At 36.1% G+C, this 19,704-nt stretch overlaps 2 protein-coding genes across 2 annotated transcripts; one reads left to right on the top strand and one right to left on the bottom strand.

Annotated features, from left to right (window-relative positions):
• Nucleotides 1-2,253: 2,253 nt before the first annotated feature.
• On the top strand, nucleotides 2,254-5,364 carry LOC123979267 (ankyrin repeat domain-containing protein 66-like). The gene is made up of 3 exons (XM_046063118.1): nucleotides 2,254-2,612; nucleotides 3,471-3,699; nucleotides 3,913-5,364. The coding sequence occupies exons 1-3, from the start codon at nucleotides 2,474-2,476 to the stop codon at nucleotides 4,055-4,057; spliced, it is 513 nt and encodes a 170-aa protein (XP_045919074.1). The 5' UTR covers nucleotides 2,254-2,473; the 3' UTR covers nucleotides 4,058-5,364.
• adgrf3a (adhesion G protein-coupled receptor F3a) lies at nucleotides 5,227-18,744 on the bottom strand. The gene is made up of 17 exons (XM_046063116.1): nucleotides 18,639-18,744; nucleotides 15,593-15,647; nucleotides 15,486-15,495; nucleotides 15,252-15,383; nucleotides 14,994-15,143; nucleotides 14,791-14,897; nucleotides 14,599-14,657; nucleotides 14,377-14,504; nucleotides 13,198-13,413; nucleotides 11,863-12,108; nucleotides 11,624-11,758; nucleotides 10,009-10,123; nucleotides 9,675-9,744; nucleotides 9,224-9,400; nucleotides 6,606-7,934; nucleotides 6,483-6,524; nucleotides 5,227-5,320 (listed from the first exon to the last, which is right to left on the bottom strand). The coding sequence occupies exons 1-17, from the start codon at nucleotides 18,656-18,658 to the stop codon at nucleotides 5,267-5,269; spliced, it is 3,045 nt and encodes a 1,014-aa protein (XP_045919072.1). The 5' UTR covers nucleotides 18,659-18,744; the 3' UTR covers nucleotides 5,227-5,266.
• Nucleotides 18,745-19,704: the final 960 nt, after the last annotated feature.

Genomic DNA, 19,704 nt, shown 5'->3' with positions numbered 1-19,704 from the left:
TCTCACATTTAGTGTACCAGGGTTAAATGAACCTAAAAAAAACTTCAAATGAATTGTAGATTGTGTTTTAGATCCTATTTGGCATTTAATACATGTTATGAAGGTTCTCATGGGATAAAAACCTGTACTTGTTTTTATTAATGGCAAATGGCTGATTGTAGCATCTACATGAAATTAAAAATAAATATATCTAAATTCACCAAAAATAAATTTAATAAAATGTGATCTAATCTAGGTGTGTGTTTGTTTCAGCTCTGGACCCATAAATGCCCATGTGGACACCCAGTTGTGACATGACTTGTTTGATCAACTCCAACATTAATAACTAAATGAAAGGAAGCTTACCATGTGGTTAATTTATGTAAATAAACATACAATACTTGCATAAATAAATATGAGGCCTTCAAATGAATTGTACATATACATTTGAACATGAACTTGTGCAGGCTGTGTCAGCTATACTAATCTCTACAAAAGACAGACTCCTTGCTCTGATGTAAGTGATGATATTTGGATATGAAAGTGGAGCTTAAATCTGAGTTGCAGTTCTGGTGTTTTCATCAAGAAATACTTTCAGTAACAAGCGCCCCAAGGTTCAAACAAAGGCAAACTTATGTCCCGTCCCCAGCCCAACCCACACTAAAAAATGCATTCCACGGAGACAAGACACACTACAAAGATATGTTTTTAAAGTTGGACAATGATTTGTTTTTTTTTACACTTCCATCATTGATGAAGGCTGCTAAATCTTTAAATAAATGTTTAATTATATAAATTACTAGGACTGTGTTTTTTGTTTTTTTTTCCCCAAGTGGAATGCAGCTATTAATTTTTGAGAACCATCTGAGAGGGGAGTTGGATTCCCATGTGATTGCTTAACACTTAGATTAAACAAAGTTCTTGGTCCAAAGAAAATAACGTGTTTGCCAGTGTGGTTAAGATATCTTGCCAGAAAGTGCAGGCTTCAGGAACAACCAGGTACAGTGTTAAATAATTCAGGTTTGGATTCATGTTACTTCTGTGGTCTGAGGCTAAATTAAGGAAGTTACATCTTGTACTTCAAATAATAACTAACACACTATTTTGACACAAGTCTGAAAAGTATTCATGTCTGATTTTCATTTATCGTGAGAGTTACAGGTCTTTCTTTGGTCATCTTCTTTCAAATGTTTAGGTAAAGGACAGTCCAACAGATCTTTCAACATTTCAAGATTTTATCTATCACTACTACACCTTTTATACATTTATGCAAAAATGTTGTAGCTACTGTATGAGGTGTATTATTATATGGATGTATTTTTAAAAATATGTGGTTACATTAATGTATGTGTAACTTTGTGTTGACAAGGAACATAGGGGCTCAGATTAGGGGTGTGACATACACTTACAATATTGGGTTCACAAGAATAAGATGAGAATGTATTTGTGCACTCTTTCAAAGAAAAATTTCAATGTAGAAATATATAACCAGGAGAACTGGTTATTTTGGCCAATAAACACTTTATTTCCTGCATTCTGGTGAAAGTTCCTGAACCAATTTCTGCCTTTTCTACATTTTACGGTGGAAACGTTTTTATTCATGTAATGTTAGCTAAACAGAAACAGAAACATAAATTTCAGGCGGCAGGTGACAATTCAAAATATTAAAATATAATGGAATATAATGCAGTAAAGCATTATGTAATTGTTTTCATATGTTTCTCCTGTAGATCAACATTTTTCATTTAATTATTAATAATTAATTAATTAATTAATCATCCCTGCTGAGTCAGCACAGAAGTTGAGAATGCATTGGTCAGACATGATTTGCTGTATGCACAGTGTTGCTTTGAGCTCAGTGCTAACATGAACATACTAACAGGGTCACAGGGACAATGCTAAAATGCATTTATAATGTTTACCATGTTCACCATCCTTGATTTGTCTTCCTTCCTCTTTTGTTTTGTTCACAGGGAGAAAACCGATAAACTTGTTATAGTTCTTGTTTTATTTTGCACCTTTTAGGTCATTTTATAATCATTAGCTTGTTTTTCTAGCTCTTGGAGTTACTTTTTTAATTATATTTTAATTGCATTGCGTGTTTTGTTATTGTGAAAATAAACCTTTCTCAAGGCATTTTCAATTGTAAGCATTTCTTGTTGCAAGCTTCTGAACATTTTTAACAAATGCTCTTAAAAAGTAAGCTAGGTGTTATGAGAGTCTTTTTTTTCCCCGCCATGTTGGTCTGAATGTCTGAACAGTCTTTTAGCTTAAAATCCTCTTTCACAAACGTTTTAAAGAGCTAACGTTAATCTTTCTCCTAGACTTGAAATTATCTTTAGGATGCCCTTCCCCGTGTGTCGTGTACATGAGACATGGCCTGGTTTAATGTTCATCCCCATGTACAGCAGGTGGCAGCATTAGCAGGCTGAAGTTTGCACTGGGCTCCATCTTGTGTCGATCAACTGTTGCTATAGGCAGCGTTTGTAACGAAATGACAGAGTTGCACCAGGCAGCAGCAGCCGGGGATTTCGATCAAGTTGAGGAGATTCTGGGGCAAAATAAATGCAATCCCAATCAGAGAGACATCGACTGGAGCTACAAGACACCCCTTCACTGGGCAGCAGCTAAAGGTAGTTAGTGGATCGGTGGAAGCTCATCATATGCTTTTTTCCTGACACCTGCAGGTCTTAAATATCATTAGTTTTACACAGGTCACCATTGAAACACTGTCACGGGGAATGGGTGTCCAAAATGCTATGTAAATGAACAGTTTCATAGAGTTTCTGCTTTTCCTCCTTTGGGGACATTATCTTATTTTATGTATTTTATGTGTAACTGATTCTTGGTCAAATAATTTGTGCTTTAAGTTACAGTTTAGCTACAGGCTCAAAGGTAAATCGCACATCTATGTTGTTGAGGCTGAAAGCACAATAATCATTTTGATGTTTAAACAACTCGTCCATATTGCTACAGTACAGCATCAGAAAACATCAATAATTTCAGCCTGTCAGTCAGTTTGGGATTGATTTGTTCCAATCTTTCCCGAGTGTTGAATTGATAAATGTTATTTTCATTATCAGTTATTTGATGGAAATTTTTTTCCAATTAATTGTTCAGTTTGTAAAATATCAGAACATCTTGAAATGGCTATGTTCAAGTTCCCAGAGCCCAACACGTCAATTATCATGTTTGATGCCAAGAGATTGTCTGTATATCAGCTAATTGCTAAAGTGATTAATTATTTCACCTCTAATACTCGTTTGTTCACATTTATGAAATGGATTGTGCCTTTATTGTGTAGTACACTTTTTGTTGCATTACTAAATGTACTGGGTTTTTATGTTGCTTCTTCCAAACTTCCTCTTATTTCTTTCATTTTCTTTTCCTTTACCACAGTAAATAAGAATTTGTTTTTAGCGGATTAGATTTAAAAATCACCAGATTCTTAGATGCCTGAGTCAGATCACACTGTGATGACTTTTCCACAGGACATACAGAGACGGTGAGGATCCTTATTGAGCATGGAGCCAGGCCGTGTCTGAGGACGGAGCATGGATGGACCCCTGCACACTTTGCTGCAGAGTCCGGCAGGCTGGCCGTGCTGCGGCTGCTACATTCCCTTCATGCCCCTATAGACAAGGAGGACTGCTGTGGAGACAAACCGCTGCGGATAGCTGAAATATATGGACACCAGGACTGCGTTCGATTTCTCAAAAAGTATGAAACAAATCCGAATTTTCCAAATCTTCCACCACTTTTATTTCATTCTGTGAATCATACCTCTCCATATAAATTTTCACACTTGTCATACTTTAATTGAACATTTATTTTCATTACAAAGCTTCTCTTTCAAATACACAGCCAAATAATCTAGAAACCTACTTTATACATCAGAAAATAAGTAAATTATCCTGTTTTTCTATGTTGCAGTGCAGAAACTGAATGCCAGGCCTACCGCAAGTTGGCAGCTGAAAAAGGGATTTCAATGGATGACACAGATGAGGAGTGGGCAGAACAAGGCAAAGAAAATGAAGAAAACGGGATCGCTAAAAGCAACATCCAGATGCTAGCTTAACTCCCTTGTACATCCTTGCAGTGTTTCTGTGGCATTTCAGCACTTTAGTAATGAAAAACATTTAATATACTGCATTGCTTGTCTATTTGACATTGATATATAGTTTAAAGCAACAAACAAAAAATACAGTAAGGAGTTTCTAATCAGAAACACAAATATCTATTAAACAAACATTACAACATTGCACAGTGGACTTTAAAGGGTTATTTCAGTGTTGCTGTCCCCGTCCACAGTAGTGGTTATAACAAATAAAGATTATAGGCTACATTGCTTAGTTTCTGTGCCTGTCCTCCCGTCTCCTTCTCCAAAGTCCAAACTGGGCATGCCGACCACCACTGTAGCTATTACACTAACTATGGATAAGTACAGCATACAACCCCACCTAAAAAATCCAAACCCTTTAACTTGTATCCCTGGTAATAGCAGTAAAATCAGACAAAATGGAATGTCGCTAATTTAGTCCCTCTAGGATTTTGTGATCGCAACTATTAACACAAATTCAACAAATCCCCATGAATTTAGCACAACTTGCGATTTTGACCAATCACCGCAACTTTTTAGCAAATTTGACCTATCATCGCCGTTTCCTGCAAAACGTTGTCAAACGTGAGCTTGTCACAAAACACATCAGACGTGTCATACCAACGTCTCACATTTGCTGAAAAAAAAAAAGGACTGTGAAACACAGTCTCTGGATCTTCTTTACCAAGACCGTTTTGCAAAACCTACAGTATTGTGGTCAAACATAAAAGGAAATCGTCTATTGACAAACACTTCACATGGAGGACGTCTGAGGAGACAATTCACTGTGACACAGGCTGTCACACCGCTGTCAGTTGCAAGCATGGTTAGGGTTAGGGTTAGGCCTGCGAAATCCTGGCGGGACTGTTTAATGATTGAACTATAATTCTACAGTCTAAAAAATCACCTCTACCTTTACAGTTTTTACAGTTTCATTGCAAAACAATCGCAACAATCCCTAGGAAGGCCCGCAAAATCCTTGTGGGATTGCTATTTAATGTGGTTTTATGTGTAAAATGTAGTTTGTTTGGATTTAAGAGTGCACAAATTTGAGATGATTTTCACTTGCTCACAGATGACTCAAACTTTGTAGAGGTGTCAGTAGTTGATATTGGATCCTGGCGAACAGAGGAGATGGTTGTGTAAAATTAATCAGTTGCCGTTTTGGTATTTTACATTTGCTTATACTCAGTTTAGTGCACTTACTTTGCATTTTAGACGTTTCAGCAGGGCTTCACGGGTCTGTCAAAATGGAATTAAAACATTTTTAATGCTGCTATACTAAATGGTTGTGGTTTGTAACATTTCCAATTACACAGTTAACTTATGACAGTGTGTTGTACACTCCCTGACTTTGTTGTAGAGCACCATAAGTGACCACAAATCCTAAAAATTCCCAAGAATTGTCTTCACTGTAAAATGTGAAGAAATCTTGAGCTTTTTGCACTTATAGTAAAATGTATGGAATGTATGTATCCTTTATTGAATAGTTAGACATTTTGGGAAAGCTCACAATTGAAGACATCTTGTGTGTTTAATCTGTACAAAATAATATAATAGAAATATAATAAACTACAATCTGTAGTCTTCAAGCGGTCTATTTTCAGGACTATTAATTGGCCAGGAGCAGTGTTTTCCTAAAGTTCCTGCAGCTCCCCCTAAATCCATAAATTGTTGTTTTTAGACTTCAGTTTTATGCTAAGATTAGCTAATTGGCTTCTGGTAGTTTCATATTTATAGGACAGAAAGTGAATAAGTGTATTTCCCAAAATGTTGAACTCAGTTTAAAGATCAACTTAACACCAGCGTAAATGCTGAACTTCTTAATATCTCACCTTGCTGCACTGATGTAGAAGTGTACTCCAGGGTGTGTCAATACACTGTGACACCAATAGATGCTGTCAGAGGTAGGGCTGGACAAGAAACTAAGTGGACTTTATCACTAGTATTGTAAATCTTTTAATGGCCTAAATTAATCTCATCACAGTTTTAAATAAGAAAACTGACTGATTCCATAAAATTAATCTGAGAACAGCTTTAACAACCAATGACAACTATCCAGATGTTCAATATCGGTCGTAATATATTTAGCTTTTGTCCAGCCCTAATCAGAGGAGCAACAGACTTAAAACTTTTAACCAGAGAATTCAGTGAAACACTCCTTTTCTCCCTGGTGTTAAGTTATCCTTTTAAAGTTTTTTCCCCATCTACTTAGGTTGCTGAAAATATGGCAGTATTGCAGCTACTAAAATTTTGGTTGATATAACTGCTGAATGGCGATTCAAGAAAAAAAGCAGGTCTACTGGTGCTGGTCTACTTCTAAAGTAACACATTACTGAAATATAATTGATCCAGAAATGAAACATACATTATGATTTAGGTTGGCGAAGTAAAACTTCCTTACCAGTTTGTCCCCCAGGCAAGTGGTTAACAAAATGAACAAACCCTGCAAATGAAACAACAGAGGTTCCTAAGCAAGAAATACTTTTACTGGTCCAGATGTGTAGTTAGATTATCTTGACCTTACCTGGAATGCGTTCAGCAGGGTAAAGGCATAGTTGGCTGCATAGGCAACGGGTCCAGATGTGAGGTCTAGAAGCATTACAGCAAACCCAAAAATCCAAGTCACACCGAAGATTGGAGTCAGAAGAATAACTGACCTCATGACAGTTAGGGCAGCCTTTTTTTCTTTTTCATGAGACTTTTCTGTATTCTTAGGATGATCCAAAAGCTTCATGATAACCACCAACATGGAGAACACGTTGACGAAAACAATTATACCGACTGGTATGACAAATGTATAGATAGACCCTTTCAGAAGTCCAGAATAAACCAACCAACAGGTCTCTGAAGTGTAGTATTTGCCTTCATCCCCATTATTGGTAAGAAACGTGATAACAACAATAAGCAAAGGACACACGTAGCCCACGACCAGTGAGAACCTCAGGTAGTTTTTTTTGCTCACATTATGGAACAGGTAAACTGCTTGGTGAAGAAGTGTGCAGCTCAGACACAACATCCAAAAGAACATGGACAGATAACAGAAATGCTTCACCACCACAAAAGTCACACACCAGATTGCTGTAATTTCACGTGGATTAGAAGATGCTAAAAAACAGCAATCTGCAACTAACAAACAGAGAGAAATGTTTACGTGGGCAGTATGTCGTAAATATAAAGTATTTGTCTTAACTACATGGCTCCAGACGATCAGTTCTATCACAAGGGTGATAGTGAGTGACAGGACTGATATGGAGAGTCCAGCGTAGGTTATCTCAGTTAATGCAGTGATCTCCAAGGGTTTCTTTGACATTAGAATGGCAAATGAGGACAAATGCCGACAAACGCATTGTCCCTCATTAGTTGCCCCCTTCCAATCGCATCCATCTGATGACCACGTAGATGTGTTGAAGTTCCAGTAGACACACGTCATAATAACGTTGCGTGGCCTTGGTTGGAGCAAAGGGAATGTAATTTCAACCGTAGCTGGACCCAATGATCTTTCAGTAGTTGCTGACACAACGTGGCTGTTTGGTGTTTCCCCCAAATAACTGTTGGTGGGAAAATATTGCTCCAGTTCTTTAAACGCAGACATTTTTACATTGCCACGGTCTTGACTATTAAGAGCGACGCTGATATTAAACACAGTGCTGATACAATTTGTAGGCAGTGAGCAATTTGGTACGGCTACCTGTATATTTGTTTGTTTAGGGGCATTTGTTATGTTTGACACATTAATTAATTCTTCAACAGATTTCAGATATTTCTCAGCCAATGACACATTTTCGTTGTTGTCACCCGTCCATGAATTTCCAAGAGATTTCTCGAGCAAATTGCTGGATGACACCAGAAAGTCCTGAAAAGTAAGCAGCTTGTTTTAATTTCAGGTTGATTGAAGTACATGTCTGCTCAAAGTTATTATTTTGCCTGGTTGTATTAATTATGAAAAATAATTATAGGGTTACACATATACATGGAAAATATTTTACACTCAATATTGACACAAAAGAATCATCAAGTTATAATCCTTAAATTAATCCTTGCTCTGCCAGCTACCTCAATCACATTCTTTGGAAATGTAAATAAAGTTTTTGCCAGCTGGAATTCAAACTTCTTACTATGATATTGCTCTGCCAGCTACCCACATGAGGTAATGGTATCTAGCAGAGTTTTATATAATGGGCAGTGTCGGTGGCCCCAAATCACATTTGATTGGATTCATTTATGTAACCGCCCCGAGATCAGTATGAATCAAAAATATCTGTATGTTTTACAGGAAGAGTAAATAGACAAACTTTAATATAAAAATAATAATACTTTTTTTGACGGATTTTTTGCAAGTAACAAGAGAAAGATTAACAAGTGACACAGGGACACAGGATTTTTAATTTCTCTTTCTTTAAAGGTGTGCAGCCCGTCATTTCAGCTAATCTTTATTGTTCTATTAGGCCCTGCATTACTTACAACTGAAAAATGACCGCACATGACACATTTTGTAATGATTGTGGTTAGCGCAGTGAGAAATTGAATGTCCTGTGGCTTGTGCATAATAGAATCTACAATGTTATTCACCAGTTGAATGCTTTTGAAGCAGAAGCAACAGCAGCAGTAGGAAAGGTTTGGTTTGCATTAGTAATAACTTAATGGTGTAAAGCATTAAACAGAGACGTTATCATGGATATAAAATTATGCTGGATTACATACATGCCTCATTTCAGGCAATTTGTATCCATCACAGGAATGGTGGACACCACTAACAATGAAAACTAGGCATTACTGAATGTAGATTCATTTCATGGCTGTTTCAGAAAAAGTACTGCCCATAAATAGTATCAAAAATGAGGTTTGATTTCATTAAAAAATCTTAAGGATTATAAGTTTATGTGACACATTTAAGTAGGCTAATTCCCTTTTCAAAAGAAGAACACGGAGTTTATTGTCACATACACAATCATACACAGTACAACTTCTAGTGAAATCCAATCTCTGCCTTTAACCCATCCTATTAGGAGTATGTGGGCCAACCTCCAACGCCCAGGGGCCAACTCCAGTTTTTAGCCAGTGCCTCGGTCAAGAGCAATAACATATCTATTGAAACCCATTAAAACATTCAACAAAGATAATCAAAGATTCAGTAATACTTACCTTAAATGCAGATTCATTTGGATTTAGTTGTTTTTGACTCAAAGTTAAGAGTACATGAACAGATGCATTCATATTGCTGAAACTGTTGATACTCTGTGTGTTATTTGTAACATTGCTAAAGAGGGCAAGTACATTTGCAGCGTTGTCATCTTTTGTGCCAAGTCCAATGTCAACAATCTGTAACAACAGTAATGATTTATTGGTGATGATTAAATGTAAACCGTCAGCTAAGGATTTCATCTCCAAAAAGCTGAGGCTGACTAATGCATAAAAGCTAGACAATCCCTTTTGAAAAAATATAAATTTCTATCTGCCCAAAAAGCTTTTGAATAGCTACTTTAATGTGTTGCTTTATATTTTGCTAATATGAGTTGGTTTTGTATCAGTGTCTTTTCTGTCAAATGATGGAGATATCATTGTATAAGTTTCAGTTATGAAAATTAAGACTTACAATTGAACTTTGCAGCACATTGTTCAAGATCTGGTTGACACATGCTGAAACCTCCTTTTCCCATTTACTCCTGAAACAATTAGCCAATTAACAAAAAAATTAATTCATCAATTAATTGTCAAGTAAAGTCAATTTTATAGACAGCCCAATATCACAAAAGACAAATTTGCCTCGGGGGACTTTTCAGCCTGTAGAGCATACAAGACCTTCTGTCCTTAGACCCTTGATTTGGATGAGGTAAAAAACTAAACTCTAAACTGGACTCTTGCTATTTTTGAACAACATATAGACCAAACGATTATTAGTCATTAGATGTCATTAGATGCAGCCCTACCCAGTGGTGCAGTTCCTTGTTCTCAGTCCAGCCGAGCCCTTGCATTGTAACACTGCAGAGAATCCAGCTTTGGTGTCTTGCCAGTCAAGTTCAGCTTCACAGAATGGATCATTTTCTGTTTTGAAGAAGAAAAGTTCTTGATTTATCATTTAATTAAAACAACTAATACCTGTACAAAGTTAAATTCAGGAAAACAAGAAGTTTACTGAGGCATAAAATATTCATAAATATTCACTGTGTCCGAAATCACACCCTCGTTTACTCATTAATTATTCCCTAAACCAGTGGTTCCCAACCTGGGGGTCAGGTCACCCCAAACGGGTCACAGGGTCAGTTAATTCAGCACATGTGAAAAAATATTCTGAATCAAATTTACTTACAGTTTGCTACGGGAGTGGTAGTAGTATTATTTACTTTGGGAAAGCAGTATTATTTACTGCTAATATCAGGATGAAACCATATTAAACATTATAAGATGAAACCATGTTATCATCTGGTTGCTGCTGTTTACATTCACCCCAGACGCAAATTAAAAAAATGCACTGCAGAATGTTCTTGGTGTATACGTGTATGTATATAACTGTATAAATTGTTTTATTTTTATATGTTACAATATTTTACATTAATTATGTACGTGTGTAGTGTGTGTAGCATGAAGGAACTACAGATTTTATTTCGTTTTGCAGCCTTGTGCTGTATAATGAAAATTATTATCTCTATTACATTGTCACTATAGTGTGTTTACTACAGATACTGCACGTATATTATATATAACATACTTTAATACATAAAACATGCATAATACTATACTATAGTACTTATTCATACCTACCTATATAACCATAATGGGACCATTTAGTTTCAATATGAATTGCATGCATTGTATTTGCTTCTTTTTTATTTTCTCATGGTAGTATTAAGTAATATAAGTGTTTTAATGTATTTAATGCTTCATCTTATGATATCCTTTTTATTGCTTATTTAAATACGCTATTTTAAAAGCTGCTAATTTCAATGAAAAAAATCAAGACTAATATTATTTTATCTCATCGTACCTTCAGGACTTTTGGCCCTATCCCATGGCCTTCTTCGGTGACCTCAGAGACATTCCCTTCTTATCTCAAAATGTCCACTTTTAAGAAAAACTGATCAAAAGTTCAACTGGCTAAAATATTTTATATTGCTATATTATATTGTTATAATATATATTTATTTTAGAATATTTGACACACTCCCAGATCTCTTTTTTGGTTCCACTGCTCAGATATTTGACATATGGTTGCCTGTAGACATTGTTTTACTTTGAAGATTCATGATGACCCAGGGAACCCCTGTCTTCTATAATTTCTTTCCCCAAGAGTGGGCAGTAAATTGAGATTTCAGACACGCATGATTCATCATTGTCCAAGAATTGTGCAAGATTTTCAGCTAAAAGTAATGTACATGCTATGGATTATATCTTTTCATTTCAATATACAATACATAAAAATGTAAACAGAGAATTTGCACACTGAAATAAAATGGCAAAAATTAAATAAATTGCAACAAAATATGGGTGTGATGTCGGACGAAGCCACTATTTTCTGACAATATTTTAACTAATACTAAAACGTACCTTGTATGATATTTATATTAATCGAAGCAGTTCTTTGTTGATTGCACCTGTTCACAAAATTGCAGCTTACTTTTGGCGAAGCGTTACGGTCGCCACACTTAACATATGTTTGAACTGTATAAACACCTGAGGAACCTGCAAAGATTACATAACCATGTCATGTATTTTCATAACAAGTTTGCACAGGGTTTCATTTAAATGAATGGGCAAAGAACATGAACACAAGAAAATTTAAATACCATTTTTTGGTAGCAATTGTGATAAGATTTTTTCAGTGTTCCATGTCACATTATAATTTTCAGTGCTACTCTCTATCTGACACGTTGTAGTCACGGTCAGTATATCTGAATCAGATTTGCAGTGTGGAAATTGTGGATCCAGGAAGATGTTAATTTTTGGCAGGAGGCATACGTCCATTAATGCGCTGGCTTGGTGACGTATACTGGTTGAATTTAATTGTTGAAAATAGTCACATGTGTACGTTCCTAAGGGAAAAAAAGGATTACAGGGCGTTAAATCCATTATGTGTAGAACGTTTATGTGATTATCAGTGGTGGAAAGTAACTAAGGACATTTAATCAAATACTATGCTTAGATGAAATTTTGAAGTACTTGAGCGTTTGCATTTTATGCTACTTTACACTTCTTCTTTTGTAGTTTCTTATGCCACTACATTTTTTGACAGCTTTAGTTAGTAGTTAATGCATCACTAATTATAATCCAGTAGCCTAATATGAGTCTGAAATTCTGCATAATGAGGAGTTTAACTTTTGGTATATTTTTGAATGCACGACTTTGACTTTGACTGAAAAAAAAGGTATATTTTTACACTGTAGCATTGCTACCTTTACTTAAGTAAAAGATGCAAATACTTCCTCCAGTGGTGAAATAGCATTTTTCAAATTATTGTGATTGTGTTTTTGTTTGTGAGAAAAATAGACAATCACAGTGAAAACCAAAGTATTTTACACAAACCAGTCCCACCACCTCACTTAGCTAGCCAATGTTTCTCCAGTAATTTAAACCTAGAATAACTGAACAAGTAGTCCGCTGGTTTGGCACTGCACTCCTATAAGATTGTCAAACTCCCAGTGCAGCTCAGTTGCAGACAGTTCAGTTGGCGATTCAGTGCTAGAAGCAGCTAATGTAGCTTCAAACCGCTAGCCTCAAGCAGAGATGAGGAACACCATTTTATCCATATTTTAAATTTTCAAGCTTGTAGTCTTCACCCCAAACCGACACTGACTCAAGTGGCATCACCTGAGGCAATTATGAGATTTCACTCAGCTCCCTCTGGAGCCACAAAGGCTTTAAATATATTTTTTCACATATGCAGGTGTAAAAATGTAAATAAAGCTGTCAGACAAATGTAATGGAGTTGAAGTGTAAAGTAGCACAAATGGTAAATGCTCAACTAAAGTACAAGTACCTCAAAATTGTAGGCATACTTGAGTACAGTACTGTAAATGGGCTTAATGTCTTCCCACCTCTGATTACACATTGACACACCTACAGTAAGCCAGCTGGCAGGCTAAATATGTAAAATATTAATAGAGTGGCTGAAACAAATATACCTGCCCAGAGTTCTGTTATCCGTTTAAGTTCAATGTTAGTTGACCTTGTTGTCCATGTCAGCACTGCCCCTGTGCCATTAGTTATTTGAAATGTGTTGTTTGTTGTATTAAGCTGCCATGTTGGTATAACGTCCAGGTCCTTCTGTAATGTGCATGTGAGGCTGTGATTTGAGTCGTAATACACAGGGTTATTTGGCATGCTTAAAGTGACAACACCTGCAAAAAAATGAGAGTTGAATCAGTTTAGAAACCATGGATAAGCTACATATAAAAAGTATTGGTTGTGTCGGTCTGTGAGTGAATACTTTTTGAGGTTTAGAGTCTACTATACTATAACTTCACTTAAGCCATAACAAAACTATTAACTTTGTTATATCCTTCAACTTTTTGACACTAAATGAATTTCAGGGACATTTTAAGGAACAACTACTGGTGAAAAAGAAGTATCAGTCAATAAGCTGCTCCTTAATGATGGAGTCATAATTTAGTTAAAAGGATCTCAACTTTCATTCAAACTTAACTCTGCATTAAATGACAACATTAGCATTAATGAAGACACCTCTGCCCACCTGTTGAATATTAGTTCAATATTTACTCTCTTTTAACTCTATTTTAACTCTATTTTAGCCTCCTGAGGAAATCATCTGGCTCTGTAGCTTCTCAATGCTAAAGATTCACCAGATAGTCTGTAACTTTGTCTGTCTGCTGTGTACAGTGGATTTATCAAAGTTTTTTTGCTGAGAACAGCTGTTCTGTGGGTTCGGCAAGAGCAATATACATTTTACATTAAACAGTCATTTGATCCATTGTTATACAAAGATATTGATCAGTGTAACTTTGACTAAGAGTCTGGAGGAATGCCAGTAGGTCTGTGAGGCTGTACGTACAAAAATAATGCGAACCTGCTGGTGCTGGTATTAATCTGGTTTTAAATCAGGGAATCACCAAAGATATTTCAGTTCATCCCGTGGGAAATATGAATGTTTGTCCCACATTTTGTTCCAATACATTTAGTACATGTGGAGATATTTCAGTAGATAAGTGGGATAAGTCAGGAGATCACCATTAGGACTCATAATCTGATTTAAATTAATAATGTTTAATTAAACAATAGACAAGGCGAACCATCAGTCAATCCAGGTTTAAAATTAGGTCCCACCTTCCACTGGATAAAATTACCTGTAGTCACCAAATCAAGTGATGCTGACAGACTGCTGTTCAGGAGTGTGCTTGATTTGATAATCAGATCTTTTGGACTGACTCCATAAGCGATGATCATTTGAAAAGTTGCAATGACACTTCCAACACTTCAGTGAAGAAAAAAATACAGATTTCAGTCACATATTGTAAACAGGGGGAAAAAAAGGCAAAATTATTTGATTTGGGAAACAAAACAAATACCTGTATTGTAAAATTGTTAAGGTGTCAAATCCTGTCAAAGTGCTGTAAACACTTTTTAACTGAAAGGCAAAAAATCATTCACAATAGTTTTTTCATTTATACTGGCACATGACAATACATTAATTACATTCCTCCTGATCTGATAAAGGTTATTGCTAAATGTGCTGTTTCTTCAAAAATATTTGTTTTTACCTGAATTGTCAAATTGTCATTACAAGTCTGAAACTCTATAGTGCTTTTATCTGTCAGACAATTGGCATAAGTATTTCCTTTCAAAATAAGGGATCCGTTGACAGCAACTGTGAAGAAAAAAGTTTGGGAACAATTTGGGATGCTTGATTTGCACAAATACACACACATTTGCACATGCAAACACAGTAAATAATACCAAATACCTGAAGTGTTTAAAATACACATGTGAGACGAGTTTTGAGGGAAGGTGCAGGTTTCGCGACAACATGTCTGATAAGATTTACAAACGCTGTCACTCCATCTGTAGCCTGGCTTGCAGGTACACTCTGTGCTGTTTGAGACATTCTGACAGGCTGATTAGAAAAAAGATATAATAGTTTTGCTCAGGCATCAATTTGTTATTCCTCATTGAAATTTATTAAGAACATAAGCAGTATTTGAAATAATAGAAAAACATTTACTTGTTGTTATAGTTAGGTTGTTAACTTGCAGGTTGGTGTCATACACAAAAGGTTTCTGTATCAGTTGAGTTATGTTGTCGATTGCATTTTCATCAATTGTCAGTTTAACATAATACATTTGTGTTGAATATTCTGAAACATGCAAAACAGACAAAATATCACATACACTAAATAAGTTTAAGAACAATGTTACGCCAGAAAAATTGCTCATTTTGAAACTCAAAATCATTTTACCTTCAGTAGCCTGTAAAAGTCCAAAGAAAATCAATTAATTTAATGCAGTTAAATGTTGCTATTTAGAATTTTTATATTTAATGTGCAATCTTATGATATTGATGTACCTGACAGATGTTTTGTCCTAGGATGTAAAGCAATATAAAGGTCCACATCCTGTTTCTGCAAATAATCAAATACATAGGAAGTCATTTATTTGGCCTCTGTCTGAGCATTGACTGATGATACAACGTAGGCATATATATATATTTTGGAACAGTTATGCTTTCCTGTATGTTCTGTTATATCTGTAATGTTGCAATGTTAACGTGGGCTGTTTATATTAAACATAGCCAAAGTTTAAAATAATGAGGTAAATATATGTATGTCTCTCTTGAGCAAAAACCTCTGACTGCTCTAAATACTTGGTTTCCAGCTTCTTCTTTTTTTTACTTTTGTGCCTAGCTGACGTCAGCTAGGCAGTCTGTCTCTTCAACTGATCTGCTCATAGCACTTTCTACAGCACTGGCACAGCACAAAGAGTGTGGAGATACTGTAGGCCTGGCTCTGTGAGACTACTCTGCTCAGGACTACACATTTTTGGAGGTTGTTCGGTTTGTCTGCGGTAGTTGCTGTTAGCCGTGCTGCTAGAGGTCCTGTTAGCTAGCTGACATTACCCGGACTGGGACTGGGAGCCCAGGCCTAAAAACCTCATTCTCCTGGTGGTCAAAATTTCTGTGCTAATCACGTAAACATCAACACTCTTCCGGTGCTTGAGCTCCGGAGTTCAAGTTATAATCTGAGTTTTGTGGGGTTCTCTAATACCACTAATGTTAAAGGGCGGAGATAAATAAACAAAATAAAAAAATAATGAGCCTGGAGAGACAGAGACTTCTTTGTTCATTACACAGTCCAACACTTTGTCTCTCATGTCTCATGTCTGTGATATTGCAACAAAGTTTAAGTTTTAATAGCCTGACTTACAGTCCCATTGATCCAATCATCCGCCAAATGCACTCCAAGCCTTTTTCTCCGAGAGTAAAAGTGTCTTGGTTTCCTGTTTTTTGTTTTTTAATGAAGAAGCCGAAGCAAGCCAGGCTAGCCTGTTAGCAGTGGTGGCCTTTTTTTTAACGGCATTGTAACTCACCTAGTCTAAAACTATGACTTTCTATTCATTATAAGATGATGTTTGCAGGTAGTGGCTTCTTCCAACTGAGTACATGTTCAAGGGTTGCAGGGTTTCAACCTGCATTATCATTAGGTCAATATTGTAGGCTACTGTGCTCCGTAATGGCTGAAGGCGCAGTGCAGGCATGACGTGCGCAGCATAGTTCATTTGGAAAACATGTTTATTTTAGCCTGTTGATGTTGTTAATGTAAATAATGCTAATTACAATGAAAAATACATTATTTGTGATTCAAAATAATTGGTAAATGAATTAGTGACCCCTACAGATGCATGATTTTACTGATTCCATGGGAGCTCAGACCCTCCTTATGGTTCCCACGTAACTCGAACCCTCTCGAGCTCCCAGTCCGGGCAGAGTCAAGTTAACAGGGCTGCTAGGTGTGCACTCGTTACCTGTCCATCTAGAAACTCCATAAAATATTTTCCAGTTTCACCCAAATCAGTGAACAGATTTATTAAAATTGTGAGCTTTCGCACAGCAATCAGTAAGGCTCCCAGCAGATCTGGCAGGCCAAGCATATCCTAAGTAGAAACACTCAAATTTAGTGCCCCACGTGATATCGCCATTTTCCAAGATGACAGTTACAGCTGTCATGTGCCATCAAGCACACCAGCAAGAGGATGAGGTTGGCCTACTGGGTTTATAAATAGAACTGTCAACTTTTTGCAGACAAAGGGAGCAGATCAAATTGTGGCCTTCAAAGTTTAAATTGTATCTTGTATCACATTTTCTTGGGCTTACAAGGCAAATAGCAAACGAGCAAAACTTTCTCCCTAAAGTAACCATAGTTGGGTACAGTATTAAAGATAAAGAAAACAATTCCTACAGAGGGACACATTTGATGTTTATAGCCCAAAATTACAAAACAAATTTGCCTTAAAGGGCTTTACAATCTGTACAGCACACAAAACTCTATCCTAATACCCTTGATTCAGACAAGGATAAACTCTCCCAAAAACCTGCTCATGGTGAAAAAATGAAAAAAACCTTAAGACAGAGGAGTGATTCCTTTATACAATGTTATTCAATTTAAAATAACCCAAAATGTGCCCAAAATGTACAAAAAGTTGACGCTTCAAAGGTCTGAGTTAGACAGATCTAATAGGTATCTTCAAATGAATGTTGTTTTGACATTGATTAATTTTGTATAGCCTTTTCGACCACTCAAAGCGCTTTTACACTACATCTGCATTCACCAGAGTGCTCAAACAGAAACTAACATTCACAGCCAGCAATTCAGGGTTCAGCATCTTACCCAAGGACACTTCAACATGCAACCAGGGGGAGCCGGGGATTGAACCGCCGACCTTCCGATTAACGGCCAACCCGCTCTATCTCCTGAGTCACAGCTGAACTTATTATATCTCTGATTTTTGTACTGATTATTCTGCAGTTTTAATGCACAAAATGTTACTTGAATAAATTAAAATCAGACAAGGGATTGTCTGTTTGGTAATAGTTTTCTTTATGTCCTCCTATTTATCATTTATAAGCAGTATAAAAAACAATTTTTGTTTATAACATACTATAATGCCATTGTAAGCAGACATTAGTACAATTTAAGTGTTTATTAATTTTATCATCGATTATAACTTTTCCTATAAGGTATGGTTTATATGACTTTTTGCTGTGTATTGATAACTGTTGTACTGCGTATATCTTATGGGTGCCCAGAGGAGTTACAGTTATTGACAAATGCATTAATAAATGTGTATCTGTTTTCAACTACTTCTGTTTTTGTGAATTGGTGCTATATAAATAAAATTTAATTTAATTTACATTATAGATTGTTTTATAAATAATATGTTAATACACTGTCTATAAATGCTATATATTGGTTACTACATTTTTTTCAATTTCATAATTTAGTTAAACAAGTTGAATTCCTGAGATGAAATAAACAAAAAAGGAACAGCTTGTATGGCACAAAATACATGCATTGATATTTCAATGAAAGATAATTAATATAAAAAGATCATCTAACCTGTTTTCCTCGGTTTGCATCAGTGAATCATCACAGCAGCGTCTCACAATGTTAAAAGGACTTGTCTGTGCCCACAAATGACAGCAGCACACTAATGGAGCTGCTTTTGCAGCAGCTATCAAGGAAATGAAAAACACCGGACCAAATTCAGTTTCCACTTGACAACAGTATATGATCAGCAGCTGGTCGAGGTAACTGCAGGTATGCAAAACAAAAATGGCTGTTATATGCATATAATTTGACTTTCAAAGTAAAAACAAACTACATGGTGTTTACATAATAGAAATATGTATGGGGTGGCTTTTCTGGCTATAAAGACAAGGTCTTTCACATGGTATGATTAACAGATGGTGGTATGATGGTATGATCACAGACTAACAGATGTTAACATCTGTTAGTCTGTGATTTTCTTTCACCCTCCAATGTACTTTGTGTTTAGTGCTACATACCCAATATTAGCATGCTAAGACGCTAAACTTAGATGACCATCTTCAACATTATACCTGCTAAACATCAGCATGTTAGCATTGTCATTGTGAGAATGTTGGCATGCTGACGTTCCTCAAAGTAGAGCCTCACTGAGCTGCTAGCATCACTGTAAACTCTTGGGCAGCCAACATTTCTCCTCATTCAAACACAAAACAAGATAGGCTATAAGGTTCTGCAGAAATAAGGATGAAGGTTTGGGTTCTGCATGTTTCCTGTATTTTGCAAATCCATCTGCAGAAATATCAGTAAATCCAGAAAGAGGGTTTATGTTCTCTTTATATGTCATGCAGGATATTTTATGAGTACAGCCTTTTATAGCCTTCTCTGGGTTACTCGCCAGCTAATTGTTATACAACCTATGTGTTTAGGACTTCTATGTAAGTAGAGAATGGAGAAGCTTTGTGAGAAGGACTCTTCCTTTTTCAGATCCCATCTGGATATTTGTACTGGTGTGCAAAACTCTGAACTCACAAGACCATTTGTTTAAAATACATGTTTAGTCAAATGAGGAATTTATGAGGAACAGATATACAAAGTCATTATGCAGCAGGTAAAAGTTGAAAAATATAAACACTGC

This window comes from Micropterus dolomieu, linkage group LG11 (assembly GCF_021292245.1).
Source record: "Micropterus dolomieu isolate WLL.071019.BEF.003 ecotype Adirondacks linkage group LG11, ASM2129224v1, whole genome shotgun sequence".
Lineage (NCBI taxonomy): Eukaryota > Metazoa > Chordata > Actinopteri > Centrarchiformes > Centrarchidae > Micropterus > Micropterus dolomieu.
The sequence above is the reverse complement of the archived record's forward strand: the minus strand, read 5'-3'. Positions and strand labels throughout refer to the sequence as shown.